Source organism: Acanthochromis polyacanthus, chromosome 19 (assembly GCF_021347895.1).
Source record: "Acanthochromis polyacanthus isolate Apoly-LR-REF ecotype Palm Island chromosome 19, KAUST_Apoly_ChrSc, whole genome shotgun sequence".
Lineage (NCBI taxonomy): Eukaryota > Metazoa > Chordata > Actinopteri > Pomacentridae > Acanthochromis > Acanthochromis polyacanthus.
In genome coordinates, this window is record NC_067131.1 from 17,434,450 (window position 1) to 17,450,066 (window position 15,617).

A 15,617-nucleotide genomic window follows, 5' to 3' on the forward strand; every position below is an offset into this window, starting at 1 on the left:
ATTTCAAACTGTCATTTCTTCATATTGATCTTTACATAAGCTGAACTTGTATGTTTGTTATTAGAACCATATTGTGTCTATGCTTAGTCAAGTTGTTTTTGTGCATGAACCTATCCACACACAATGAGTTGTACTCATTAGTGAAAAACAAGTCTTTCAGGTTGAAGTGTCACGGACTCATTCGAATGGCTTAGGCTCTTAGCCATGTTAGATGTAAATAACAATAAGAATAATAAATAATACGTTTAATTTCTTTGTCATTATCTTGGCATTGCCAATCCATGACGAGAGCTGGTTATTGAGACTTCTGTGTGACGCAAACAGACAAATACCTCCACCCTCCACATCACAAAATTGGATTAAGGCCACAACTGTGCTTAACAGTACAAGTCACACAGCAGGATGATAAAGAACATGCCTGATCTGGGTGTGTAGGTGGTGGTACCTGTTTTGTTTAAACTATGACATGAAAGCATTAAGCAACAGCATTACAGTTAGCAGCAACGTGGAAAACCATTTGAGTCCATTGTAGCGCAGTAGCTGTTTCATTTCAGCTATGTTTCAATTCAGATATGTCCTTTTCTGTTTCCCCCCTTATTTAGTTTTCATTTTTATGTCTTGTAATGTGATGTTTCCTGTTGAAGTTATGTGTCACAAAGTTTAACCTGCAAAACAAGAGGACTCTAAATCAGCTCGCAGCACATCAAAAAGCCAGTCGTAGCAATAACATGACAAATGCCACAGTGTTCCTCCCATTACCTCATTATGGTGGCGTAATGATGGGAGCTGACATCATACACGCATGCCACTGATTTCTGTCTTCATGCCGCTTTTCAACAGCATGTTATTAACATCATTTAAGGTTTCCTCCGCAGTCACATACCCCCATCTCACTGGACATGTGGATGAGGAAACAGGGTGCATTGTTCAAGCAGAGCACCAGCTGGATCCAATGCCTGTGAGCAGCCCCAGTGGTGCAGCAGCTACAGTCAGTCACACAGGTGGCAGGGAAATTACAGTGTACACATACTTGTAGTTTGGACCTCTTCCACTTGTGGAAGCCAATAAAGACTCCACAGACTCCTGCCAACGACTGCAAAAGCTATAGTTGGATGTCAAAGTCTGGGATATGCCAAGATATTGCTCACCACGCACAGAACAATATGCTTTAATGGTCGGATTCAATAAAATAATGAGGATTGGTTTCATTAGATCCTCACAGAACATCTCTTTCAGGAGCTACTCCACTGAAATCATTTGAAACAAAAGCCCTTTTGTCTTGCATGTGTGCGCTCATACATATGTGCTTGCATGTGAACTGAAACCACCTAAATACTACGACTTGTCTACTGGCTTCCCGTACAGAAAATTACAGCACTGTGAGGCCACATGAAGGATTTTTTTTGGTACATCACACAGTGTAAACAGCAGCTCTTATACTTCCAGATTACAAACGCTCATTCAGATCAAACTCTAGCGCACTATTGTTAGAAAAAACACACAGAACATTATAATGGAAATATGTAGCTGTCACATTTTTGCAGCCCCTGCAGCTCCAAAAGCACTTGGTTTTGTGTTGTCTTTGTGCTGCCATGTCTCTGAGCGGTCACTGGTGTCTTTACTTCCTGCTCTCTTCTCATGTTTTATGCAGGCTGTGCAGTTTAACCATAAATCTACAGTCTGGTGCCATCGTGGAGGTCCAGCTGCTAAATTAGAGCAGTTGTGGAAGAAAACAGTCAGATCTTAGTAACAGTAGCAAGACCACAATATCAAAACCAGAACGGAACAAAAAGAAAAAAAAACATCCTACAAAAGGTAGAAAATGACCAAAATGGACATAAAATGTCTAAAAAAATCAGTGTGGCCAAAATAACCAGAATGGGATCCATAGTCATCAAATAAGGCATAAATAACTCAAAATCATCATGACACATTTAAAGATCAAAATGAGCAAGGATGGCAGGCGGAGTTACGACAACCAGCGTCCATACAGAAAAATACTGAGAATACACTGAACCTCATAAGGTAGGATATAGGCAGAAAAAAGAACTATAAAGCTAACAGGTTAAACAACAACTTGGCTAGTCTAGAATTTAACCAGAACCAACTCTACATAGTGGTAAGTGGAGATGATAAAGTCAGATGATGTTAAGGAGTCACAGGGTTAATGGATGGATCAAAACAACACTGGAATTCAAACTAGTCAGATCTGCTCCATAGTGTTCTTACATTAATAATGTATTAGTTGTTTCGAAAGCTTCTGCTGTCTTCCTCAGACCGTCATCTGACGTTTGGTGACGTGTCCTTTTTTATAACGTGGTCGGTTTGACAGATCTGTCAGAATCTGTCAAACTGACCACGCCTCCCGCTGTCCGGTGGTCTCCGGAGGATGGTGTCCCAGGTGTGCGAGAGGATGTAGGCCCCCTCGTCCCGGTTCATGGTGCGGGACGAGGGGGCCTACATCCTCTCGCACACACGTCAGCAAGGTAACAAAATTTTCTGAATTGTCGGTTTAAATAAGTAACAGTTTCGCATAGTATATAACGACAAAATGAACCTAATACAACTAGAACCCTATGATGTTTATGGTATACAGCTGTGAACAAGTTGCTATAAGTACAGAATATGATTTCTTATTTTAGGTGTGATCATTGTCAGTAAACATTCTAAGAAGCGTAAATTGACAGGGTTGTATATTGTGCTGGTCTTACACAATATTTGTCACTTAATTGCCCTCAGGATACTGTCGTTGAGCTTACTAGTTTTACATAACAGGCAGATGCTGCAGCTAATGATGTTTTAATTCACATAAACAAGGAAACAAGTCCATCATAATTTGAATGTTAATAGACCAAATAGCCAAAAACAACCCCCATGAAAAATACTTTGTAAAAAAGAGAGGTCGGTTGCAACTTTCATTTTTTCTTACAACCTTTCAGTGGTCCCCCCCAAAATATCTGTTGTACCCCCCGGGGGTCCCCACCACTAAAATTAATCTGGATCCGCCCCTGCTGCCAAGTTCCCGGCAGTTATTGGCAATTCACAAGCTGTGAACTCCAGGTTTGCCTGTGCCATAAATTGCTGAAAATGGACCCTGTTTGTGGGGTTGAAGGGGGGAATGAGATTTCATATCTAGGGCATGGCAGACAAAAACTAATTAGCATCTGGCCTGCCTGACTAGCGTCACTCAGGACACCCATTGGATGAAACGAGACATGGCAACAAAACAAAAAAAACTGTGTCATGATTGGTTGATAGATCTGTTGCTACTGGTCAACTCCTGGGTCATGAAATCCCCCCCACCCCCGACTCTCCCCACCCTCAGTCACACGCAAGTTATTTGCATTTTTTATTTTCTATTATTTTCTGCTATTTTCAGTAAATGTTAGCTTTTGTTACTGTTGATGAAGTCAGAATATTTAGAACAATTTAAAAGAGGATACTTACACAAAAGGATGTCTGTCTCATTCACTGCAAAAACTCAAAATCTTACCAAGTCTATTTGTCTTATTTTTAGTCAAAATGTCTCAGCTCACTTGATTTAAGGTGAATTAATTTAACAAGTGACATTTCAGCAAGATAGAGGGACTTGTTTTAGACAATGCAACTTAATCTTGTTAAGTCAAACAATCTTGAAATGATCTTGTTTTCAGTTGAATTTTACAAGAAAACTCAAAATAAGTTTAACTTGTGTCGTCCTGCAGGTCAAAATTGACCAGTTTAAAAGTTTGAAAATGCAGGAAGAAAAACAAATTCGCAGTGAAACTTCTGATGTCCACATTTTCAACATTTTTGGAAATCTTTGAACATTTTTTGGTGGAAAAAAAAGAAATGTTAAAAATGTTTAAGAAAATTCACAAAAAAATCAACCAAAATCCAACGAATTTCACTGGATTTTGATCTGATATCTATGTAATCACTTTATATATTTTTTAGAATTTTTCTGGAACATTTTTATTCATTTTTTTGAAAATTTTACAAGAATTATCTTGCCAAATGTGGGGGGTGGAGGGCGGTTGGTTTAAAACAAAATTTTTCAGGGAAACTTAAGGAATTACTGGAATTTTAGACCATTCTTAGTATAGGATGAAATAAAAACACAGTGTAGGAACAACAAAGAAAAATGAAGTATGGAGGCATGAAAACCACGTTTGAACAGCAGGTTTTAGCATTTTCGCTAAAATAAAGTTTAGCTTTAGGATATTTTACCTAAGTTAAAGTAGTAATGGAGAAAAAAACTCTAAAAGTTCTGTTTTCAAAATGATGTAAAATATATAGTACTACTAAATGGAAGAATTTGTTGTGCTGAAGGATCTGTTTAAGAATTAATGGAGACTTAAAAACATAATGTTTGGACTCATCAAAAACCTGACAACAGTTTGCATGACTGCTTTTGACTTCAGACAACTTCTTAGAAAATTATGTTCAACGAACAAAGTTCAGTGAGTTAAAGGAAATAGATTTTCCTCGACAATTGCAGGAATTTTGAATTTTTTCAGTGACTGGTGGCGTAATTCTGAAAAAAAAAATTTTCAGATGTTTTTTTTAACAAATGTTTACATGTTATTTAAAGGGTGGTGTACTTAATCACCATAATTAATCATAACACAAGTTTTAAAAAAAAGCTTCTCCAATGTTTAGGAGGTAGAGGAATTTAACTGAAATCCTGAACTCAAAGCAAAATTCAGTTATAAAACCAGGTTCATGAAGTTACTTCAACTTGAATTTAGTTTTAAATCAACTAAAATCAGATATTAAAAAACTCACAACATGAAGTTGGTGCAACATTATTAAACAGCAGAAACATAAATAAATGCAGCTTAAAAGGTTGAGCTACATCCGTAGGCTGGACTTTTAATCTTTTATACTAATGAACTCATCAGAGTGTATTTTATAGAACTGGATTATACTTTTGTAAACATTAACGTGTTGATATTAATTTTGAAGCTGGTAAAGCCGAGGTTGGTTTTCATTTGTATTTACTTTAGATCACCTGCTGTTTGTTGGCTCTATTTTGAAATATTAATCTGTAAAGCAGCTCTATAATAAATGTAAAATGTACGTCATCCTCTAAAATGTGTAGGTGATGTCTTTTACAAGTCTTGATAACATTTTAGTTTCTCTGCATCTTTAGAACCAACCGTGATTCAAATTGAAGCTGAAACTTGTGTTTACATTTGCTGCTTTGTGTAAATAACTCATTAACCAGGATGTACCCGAAAATGTGACCAGTAAACAATCTATAAATGATTGCATTTATTATAATGAAGGTTTATTTTTGAGGAGGTCTGGATCCAGCCCAAGCTCTCTATGAAGACGAGGAAAAACTTCCTCATGGGAAGAAACCTCGGGAAAGGCAATTCAAAGAGAGATCCCCTTTCCACGGACGGCTGGCTGGAGGCTGCAGGAGAGAAGGAAGAAAAAAACAATTTGAGTTCTTCTGGTCAAACAGAAAACAGCATTAGAGCAGCGTTAAATGTTGATTCTACTCCTGTATGTCTTTGAAGGATCCATGTGGATGAGAAAAGTGTAACACTGGTTTTATATCTTCTACGTTTGAGAGGATGTGAAGTCCTGTGTGACGGCAATGTCAATGACAGACAACTTATACTTCCTGTACTGGTGAGTACATAAGACATACATTTTGGAAAATGATGGTTACTCTTAAAGACGAAAGGAGATGACAGTACGACTTTTAGACTTTCAGCATCTAAAAGTACAAACGAGTCCTTGAAATGTAACTTTGGTCATTTTCCAAAGTCCACAAGAGCTTGTGCAGACTTTGGCAGATATGATGTATACGTTACACATTGACATGTATGTTCGGTTTGGAATGTTCTGGAAACTTTCAAAGTCTACCAGAGAATATGCAGACTTGAGTGATGTAAATTTCAATGACGGCGCGACTTATACTTTCCGCATTGTCGAGTCTATAAGGTTACATGAGATACACTTTTCAGTACTCAATACATATCCAAGAGTCCACACAGACATGGAAAGACTGCGTTACAACATAAACCTTCCTGCAAGCGAGTCTGAGAAACATAAATTTCATCATCTTCCAAAGTCTGCTGAATATGCACTGACTTAGGAAGATTGATGGTACGACATTTACCTTCATCATCGACAAGTACTTAAGAATTCATAGACTTCGTCACCTCCCAAAGTCTACAAGACTTCATGCAGACTTGGGAAGACGACGGTACAACTTGTTCTTTCTGCATCGATGAATACATGAAGGTCCGACTGAAACTCTCTTGTCTCCCCAAGTCTGTGAGAGTTAATGCGGCCTTGGAAAGACACGACTACGTAATTGTAGCAATTTTCTAAATCCACTAGAGTTCGTGCAGACTTGGGACGATGGCAGTTTGACGTATACTGTAAAACTTGACTTAATATGATACAAGTGCGTCTGCATAGCGTAAATAAAGGCTGATGGTACCATGTATACTTTAAACATCCACAAGGATCTAAGGTTTGATAAATTGCTGATAAATAGTTTACAATGTACTTCTCTGGTGTGAACTAAAACCCCAGAAACAGGATTCTCCAAACAGCCTACCTCGGCCTCCGCCTCCTCCAGCAAACCTCCGCTGCCCTCCGGAGGGAACCGGTCTCTCCAGAACCAGGACCAGCTTGAATACTCCTCCTGCCACATCTATGGAAAGGACCTTCCTATTCTGAAAAATGAAACACAAGGAATGCAAGGTGAAAGTACTGAAGCTCCACAGGAGAATGTTCCCACAACTCTGGATAACATTAGCTACAGGTTGTAAAGATGTTTTAGTCTAATGTTTAAACAGCATTTACAAATATTTCTATTTCCAGGAATGTTCCTGTAAAGTCAATATGATTCCTTTAGCATCAACATTCAGAAGATGTCAAGAACACGGACTATGTTAGATGATTACAAAGTAGGAACATTCTCAAAACAACAAAAGACAAAGAAAAGGAGCGCGACATGGACTCGGCAGAGTTAGTTTGAGGTGCTCTTTGGAAGGGGATTCGAAAAATCTTTGAAACAAAAAGAGGAGACTCCAAGGCACTCTCTATAAAATATTAAGATTTAAAAAGCCTTTATTTAAATGGCAGATTAAAATCTCTACCATAGTTTTATACCATGATAAGCTTTAAGTGTGAGAAGTTTCATACTCGCAAGGAAATAATGTTTCAACACATCATCCACATGTGTAATGTTCAAAAGATACTTAAAAACTACATCCTAAATGCTACTAGTAAGCATGGCATTGTAGGCATACCTTAAATCAATTTTATTTACGGTATGCCTACAATGCCATGCCATAAGTATCTTTTGAACAGTATATTACACATGTGGATGATGTGTTGAAGCATTATTTCCTTGCGAGTATGCATAATATATATTATTTCATGTTGTGGATAATAAACTTTTGTGGCAAAGTCATGTTTTTTTTTTGAAGGTATTGATGGTTGTTGGTTGTTTTTTCACCACTAACTCTTGGAGTAGATCAAATATATTGATATTTAACTATAAAACTAAGCTATTGCAAGCTTTACTGATTTTTCATATTTTTTACATGTGACCAAAAGCGCTACACTTGTGTGAATCTTCAAAAAATTACAAGAATATGAAGCACTTTGATCCCAAAGTTGAAACTTCTCATACTTAAAGCTTATCATGGTATAAAACTATGGTAGATATTTTAAGATCCTGAACAACTGACCTCATTAGATTTTAGTGCATTGAATAGAGGTCATTTTTGTATAAAATCAAAAAATGTAATTTTCGAAAAATGTATTCCTCAGTTTCCATTCACACTATTCTCAGTCTGAAAGCATTTCTGATTGCTGAATAGTCATAACATTTGATATGAGAAGCTTCTTTTCTATAGTCCAATCCCTATTTCTGCGAAATGCATAAATATATGAAAAAATGAAAAAATTAGGCTTACGGCCATTTTGAGAGCTTGATGGCACAGTAACTAAAAGACATGTGACCTTGATGATGACAAAAATGGATTCTACAGGAAAAGTTAGGCCTAGATGTATAATATCAGAATTCTGAGATAGAAAAAACAAAAGTTATTGATCCTCCAACATGGCTGATCATGCTGTGGCAGAAAACGTCAATAAAAACCCTTAATTTTCTATGTGCTGTAACTTCCAAAGTATTAGAGGTTTGTAGCTAAAATTTGGGATTTCTCAGTTTCTCTGATATGCCTACAAGTGTAATTTTTGTCAGAATTTTCTGAGATGGTGACCTGGGGATTTTTTCTAATTCTGGGTGATTTGGCATGGAATGACCCTATTGTATTTTAATTTTTTTCAATTCAGTAAATTCTGTCACTTTTGACAAGATGACAAAATGCATTTGGCGTGACCGACATGGGACGATAGTTAGGGTGTGTCGTGTTTGTGATGAGGTGCAGTGTGAGTGTGGTGTTTTTATCTCAGCCATGGATGATGAAGGAGCTCCCTCAGTTTGGGCCGATGTTCAGGGACCAGCGTGAAGCACTTCTCTAAGAAATCCCGGCAGTCTGCAGAGAAACAAGAAAGATGAAGGCGGCGGCTGCATCCCGTCAAAGAGCAGCTGAACGTCTGCTCACAGGTTTGTTTTTCTCACCTTTGGACACTTTGTCGCTGATCTGCACCCTTTCTCCGAAGTACATGGTGGTCTCAAAGTTAACTCTGTGGGTCATCACAAAAAGCACAATCCCCACCTGATACACCGTGGTGGGTCCGGCCCGGTAGGTGCGGCGGCAGTACCACTCTGGAGGGGCGTGATCGTGAGTGCCTGCAGAACAATAGGGACATGTGGTTTTTGTTGCCTTTTCTTCTGGTTCTTTCCTTTGTTCCAGTTAGAAGAAAAGTTCATGTTCATTGTATGTGTATGTATGTAGATATACAGAGCAGTCCAAAAAGATGTTACCAGGAGAGTCACTGATGTTTTTGCTGCTTTGAAACATGTTTTAACTTTCAGGGTCAAAGCACATTAATCAACATCGCTATAATCAGTGAGACATTAGATATGTAGACAGCTGATAAAAGATGCACAAAACTGACTGTGATATTGTAAAATCGGATAAAGATTACAGACGGCAGAGGCGAAAGTAGAAGAGACTGACAAACTTACTTACAAAATTACTTGAGGTAGAAAATAAGATTACATGCAAAAAGAATGGAAAGATCACAGGAGGGAAATAAATCTTTGCAGCTTCAGGTGGTGTTTCCCAATAAATGATAAAATTGTTGAAGGTAAATGAGGATTTTCAAAAAGTCTAGTAACACGTCTTCTCGTCTCACCATAAAATTTGCGATAGCACGATCGCTTCTTTGCAAAACAGCTCAGCCCGAAGTCGATGAGTCGAACACGCGGGACTTCTGATCCGGTCTCAATCAGAATGTTTTCGCATTTAATGTCCCGGTGAAAGATGCCTTTGTCCTCCAGGTCAATGGCAGCATCCACGAGCTGTTTCACAATGATCTGGGACAGACAGAGAAAAGTGATAAATAAAACAGGAAGTGCAAAGACTCTTCAAGTCAACACAAGATGGACCCAAATTAAGATGTTTTCCTTCAAATTTTTGTAACTTCTAAGCAGCACCAAAATTTTGCTTCATTAATGGAATGGTAATAGTAACGGTTAATAGATTATTTTTTGATTAAAAAAACATGAAAATGACGTTGACCAATGTGGCAGAAGAAGGTAGGTGGAGTCTCTTCCCGTTTAACAGGCAGTTCAGTGTTTGCAAGCAGAGAGCATTGTGGGAGTATAGCGAGCAACGGGCACCATGACAAAGACTACTGTGGTGGTTAATGGATGTCGGAAGACATTCACATCTTCAGACTGAGCTGAATGATGCTCAGACTGTTTTTAAAGTCAGACAGAAGGTTTTTATTCTAAAATCTTTGATAGTGTTCTGCAAAGTTCTTGTAATGTTTTTGTTTCTTCATCTCCATGAATGTTCTCTCTAAACATAGAAAAATCTTCTCTGCAGACACTATTAGGGAATAATAGTGTTAAAAGGTTTTCTGAATGTTGCACTGACAACATCCTCCCTTTGTTAACTACATAACCTAATAAATAATGTTTTCTGTAATCAGTTATTGATCGATGATGCTGCCCACTATGGATTCAACCTCAGAACCAGGATCTTCCCAGCAGCCTACCTTCGCCTCCTCCTCCAGTAAGCCTCCATTGCCCACCACGTAATCGAAGAGGTCTTCTGAGGGAACTGGTCTCTCTAGAACCAGGATCAGCTCTTGGCCCATGTCGTACCAGTCCAGCAGGGATATCGGTGCTGACGTCCCCATCAATCCAGCTGTAGCAGCCTGAATCCTCAGCATAGCAGCTACTTCGATGGAGAGCTTCTCCCTGTTGTGGTCCTGAAACAGGAAACACAAAGTAGGATGAAGGACTGAAGCTCCACAGGAGAACGTGACACCTTCAGGGCTGAACACTCACCACGTGTTTGCACGGCACGTTGTCTTTTGGGATGTGTTTTATCGCCACCTGCGACACACAAACAGCTTTGGTTAGGATTTTATGAATCGAGATGTTTCAGCCTCATACAGGAAAAAGCTGTCATCAATCCAGCCCGATCTCGCGAGGATTCGTGAAACTGTCCCGTAAATTTTTGTTTGGGTTTCGTGCGCACCAACACGATTTCGTCATGTTTTTCGTGTCGCTCGCAACGAAATTCACACCAATGTATTTTAAGCGGGGGAGTTTTCGTGCCACTCAGAACGTATTTCAAACTAATGTGTATATTATATTTTTAATGTAAAAGCGTTGCGAATCCAACGCTATATTTTGCATTACATCGTCCATAACCCTAACCATAACCCGGTGGTACACTTACTAATTTGCATAGGAATTTAAATAATGTCCGAAGGCTGCAAACGCGATTATACAAACACTATACGCCGATGGAAAGCTTAGATTGTCATGAATCCGCCGGTATAAACCACTTTCAGATGCGATTACCACAGCGGGTGAGAAAAACATTTCATTGTGAGCGACACGAAAAACATGACGAAATCGTGTTGGTACGCACGAAACCCAAACAAAAATTTACGTGACAGTTTCACGAATCCTCGTGAGACCGGGTTGCATCAATCACATAACAAGTGTTTCTTCATCTTACCGGCAAATCATCCGATTTGCGGCGCCCAGCGAACACGGACCCACAACCTCCAACTCCGAGCTTATGTTGCTGCTCGTATTTTCCATGGAATTGTTCTGAACAGACACAGATTTAGTTTTACTGCAACTGTGAGGGACATAAATGACACTTCCTCATTTTTCCAGCACATCTCTTTCTGCTAACCTCTCTGCTCCTCTTCTGACAGCTTAGTTCTGTCCTGCGCCGGTTCAAGCCTCCTCTTTTTGGATGGAGCTTCAGCAGCATCAGAGGCCTTCCTCTTGTCTCCTCGCTGACTGCAGCCCTCTAGAGGGTCGCTACTGGTCTCTGCGCAGGACAAAGTTAAAGGACAAGAGCAGGGTTTGATGACTGAGTGAGACAACAAGTGTGAAAACACAAAACCAACCATATGACGCACAAAATCACCCAAATGAGACAATAACAATCGCATAAATAATCACATATATATTTTTATGTTTTTTTTCTTTGTTATTGTTTCTAAGTTCACTTTTTGTAATTGATTTCTGGGGATAAAGGGGGAGACATAATAAGACTTGTCTTCTTTCTGCTCCCTTTCATTCTTGTTTGGTGACTCTATTTACATGAAACATAAAACAAACAAACAAACAAAGAGGCATAAATGATTCAAGTGAGTAAAATGGAACAGGAAAAACTTAAACAGATGCAAAATTATCAAAATGGAACCAAAAACAACATGAAAAGACAGAAATTGACCAAACAGACACAAAATGATCAAAATAAACAACAAAATTATCAAAGTAGGACAAAAAAGTAAATCAAGAGCAGCAGGATGACTAAAATGGGACAAAAGACTTTTGAAAGAGGGAGAAAATTTGCATAATGAGACATAAATTGCTCAAAATGAGCAACAATATGAGATAAACCGATGTAGAATGAGTCAGGAAGCCAATAAATGAAACAAAACCATCCAAACAAAAACTAAACAACATAATAGATGGAAAATTACTGAAGTGAGACACAAAACGAGTCAATAACAACCTTAAAGACGTGCAAAATAATCCAAATAAGACACAGTATGAGCAGAATTAGCCACAAAATGATTAGAATGATGCATAAAATGATTAAATGTCACACTGTCAGAGCTGAAAACATGAAAACTACATTCAGTTGTGCTGCTCTGTACACAATAACAAGTGGTGAGAAAAAGACAGTCTACGGAATGATCCAGCAATGTAAGTAAACAGTTCAAATGGGACACAAAGTGACCAGAACGGAACAAAAAATAAAAAATAAAATAACCAGAATGGGACCCATAGTCATCAAATAAGGCATAAATAACTCAAAATCATCATGACACATTTAAAGATCAAAATGAGCAAGGAAATCTTCAAAACTGAACAATTTTTAAGACACAAAAAAGAACCAAAATGAGAAATAAAATGCTCCCAAAAAGCTGACAGAGATGCAAAATAGCCAAAATGGAAGAAAAAACATCAAATTTACCAAATGTCGAAAAGAGACATAGTGTGCCCAAAATGTGCTGAAAAATTTACCAAATTGGAGCAAAAAATACACAAAGGGATGCAAAAAGGTGCCACAAAAATGGCCTAAATTTAGCCCCAAATTGAAAAAAAAATATGCTACAAAATTTAAACAATTTGACAAATCTATAGAAATATGCAAAAAAGAAAACAGAAAATAATGAAGATCAGACGAAAAGCCCATGATGGCTTACAAGACGATTGAAATGAGGCAGAAAATTACAAAACTGAGACAAAATGGCAAAAAATGGAACAGAAAAGTCATACATGGATTCAAAATAAGACAAAATAATCTAAATTGAGTAAAAACAACATTTAAGTGAGCAAAATGGAACCAAAACATTTTAAAAAATATCCAAAATAACCAAAATTAAGACACAAAATGAACTAAATTGAACTAAAACCATCATAAATAACTGCAAAATGACTGAAATTAACAACAAACTGACCAAAAGTTGGTGTGAGAGTTATGTGAAAGTCTTAAATCAAAGAAGTCAGTCTGTAATGTGATATCTGGAGCTGACCCAGATAGCAAACTATGGGTGAATCAATGTTGAATCTATGTTGACACCTAGCGTCGAAATTATACAGAAAGCGCAAGGTTGATAAAATGTTGAGTCAACGTTTGCTTACATAGATTACATGTTTGCAAACATAGATTCAACATTAATTAAACATTGACCTGTCAAACATTTTAATTAAACCAAAATACAATGTAGATTCAATGGTATCTTTAAAACACAAACTTCAATGTTGACAAAATGTTGTTGAATCAACGTTGATCCAACCATCAATCTTCAACCGTAACCACAATTCAGCCTTCTTAACCCTAATTCAACATTGATTTAACATCTTTTGCTATCTGGGTAAAGTGTGATTTATGGTTGAAAAGCAAACGTTGACTCAACATTTTATCAACCTTGCGCTTTCTGTATAATTTCGACGTTAGGTCTCAACATAGATTCAACATTGATTCACCCATAGTTTGCTATCTGGGGAGTTTGTTGCCTGGACTTCTCTTACCCTGAGGAGGCTTCATTTTCCTATCTGAGTCTTTGCTCATGATGTTCTCCAAAGTTTCACTCTTAAAATCTTCACCTGTCTCTTGAGTATCTCCACGCTTTGTGTGTTAAACTTTCTTTAAAAGTTCTTGTTCAAAATATGGAATGTGGCAACAGTTGCTAGGAGTTCTACTCACTGCCATCACATTAAAAAATGCATTTTACTTTCAAAATATTTGTACTCTAAAGTTGAATTTAATATCATCTATAAAATGATCAAAATGAGACACTAAATCACCAATATGAGCCAGAAAATCACCAAAATTATTCTCTAAATGACCAATGAGCCAGAAAATTTACCAAAATGAGCCAAAAAATTACCAGATTGGAATACAAAATGAGACAGAAGTGGCCAATATCAGACAGAAAATTACCAATATGTGACACAAAATGAGACAGAAAATGACTAATATGAGACATAAAGTTACTCAATTGAGACTGAAAGTGACCAAAATGAGATCCAAAACAACCAAAGAGACAGAAAATGACCAAGATGAGACACAAAATCACCAATTTGAGACAGAAAACAACCTAAATATAACCCAAAAAACCCTTCAATGCCAAAATGAGCTAGAAAATGAACAAACTGGAACACCAAGTGACCACAAAGAAAATGACCAACATAAAGGACAGCAGAGCAAAGCAACAATAAAGAACACAGAATGAGACAGAAGTGGAAAATATCGGACACAAAATTGTCAAGATTAAACAAAACCATCCATAAAGAGATGCAACATGACAAAAAAGAAGACACAAAATGAACAATATGAACCTGAAAATTACTACAAGGAGACACAAAATGACTGAAATGAGACACAAATGGCCTCAAAGAAGCATAAATTGATCAACACAGGACACAAAATGAACAAAACGAGACATAAAATGACCAAAGTGGAACAAACAACACGATACAAAAGGTAGAAAATGACCAAAACAGCAAAATTGGAACAGAAAAATCATGAACGCATGCAAAATGAGACAGAAAATAATCCAAATTGAACAAAAACTATCTTTTTGTAAACAAAAAAACAACACAAAAAGATTCAAATCAAGAACAAAATGTCCAAAATTGAACTAAAACCACCATGAATAAAAGCAAAATTAACAACAAACTGACCAAATGTTAACATGACAGTGCTGTGAAAGTCTTAAATCTGACAAGTCAGTCTGGAGTTTAATATTTGGAGCCGAGTTGCAGCTCATTGCCTGAACGTGTGTCTTACCTGGATTTTCCCCCAGTGGCTGAGGAGGCTTCATTTTTCTGTCGTAGTCTTTGCTCATAGTGTTCGCCAAAGTTTCACACTTGAAATCTTCACCTGCTTCTTGAATATCTCCAAGGTTTGTGTGCTAAACTGGCATTCTCAAGATATTTAAGGTTTTTGTTCAGAATATGGAATGTGGCAACAGTTGCTAGGAGTTCTACTCACTGCCATCACAACGGACTGTTTAAAAAATGCATTTTACTTTCAAAATATTTGTACTCTAAAATACAATAAACTCTAAAGTCAAATAAAGCTCATTCTGTCGCCCAAGAAAGAGCTCTTGGGCTCTTCTATGTGCCCAAGAGCTCTTTCTTGGGCGACACAGAGGTTGATGTTACACAATGTCCCTGTCCAGTGATATCGCACCATGCTGTATACTGAACATCTAACTGAATAATCAGCCACTATTTTACCAGAGAAGTCAGTATAGTATGGCTTTTTCTCTCATACATGAAACATGAAATACGAACCGTTAAGCTTCAGTGTCCCGCCCGCGGGACACTTGAGACTTGCATAAGAATTTAAAGAATGCCCGAAAGAATGTCCGAAGCTGCAAACACGATTATAGAAACATACACCCATGTAAAGCTTAGATTCTCATGAATCAGCCGGTATAAACCACTTTCAGATGTGATTACCACAGCGGGT

General features: G+C 37.6%; 1 protein-coding gene and 1 long non-coding RNA gene across 2 annotated transcripts; both read right to left on the reverse strand.

Moving 5' to 3' along the window:
* Window positions 1-5,241: 5,241 nt before the first annotated feature.
* LOC127531092 (uncharacterized) lies at window positions 5,242-7,097 on the reverse strand. Its single transcript, XR_007937987.1, has 2 exons — window positions 6,563-7,097; window positions 5,242-5,401 (listed from the first exon to the last, which is right to left on the reverse strand). It is a non-coding gene; the product is annotated as an uncharacterized LOC127531092 (long non-coding RNA).
* Window positions 7,098-7,685: 588 nt separating this feature from the next.
* LOC127531079 (serine/threonine-protein kinase pim-1-like) lies at window positions 7,686-11,554 on the reverse strand. The gene is made up of 7 exons (XM_051939506.1): window positions 11,310-11,554; window positions 11,127-11,221; window positions 10,445-10,492; window positions 10,150-10,365; window positions 9,283-9,463; window positions 8,603-8,773; window positions 7,686-8,516 (listed from the first exon to the last, which is right to left on the reverse strand). The coding sequence occupies exons 1-7, from the start codon at window positions 11,530-11,532 to the stop codon at window positions 8,425-8,427; spliced, it is 1,026 nt and encodes a 341-aa protein (XP_051795466.1). The 5' UTR covers window positions 11,533-11,554; the 3' UTR covers window positions 7,686-8,424.
* Window positions 11,555-15,617: the final 4,063 nt, after the last annotated feature.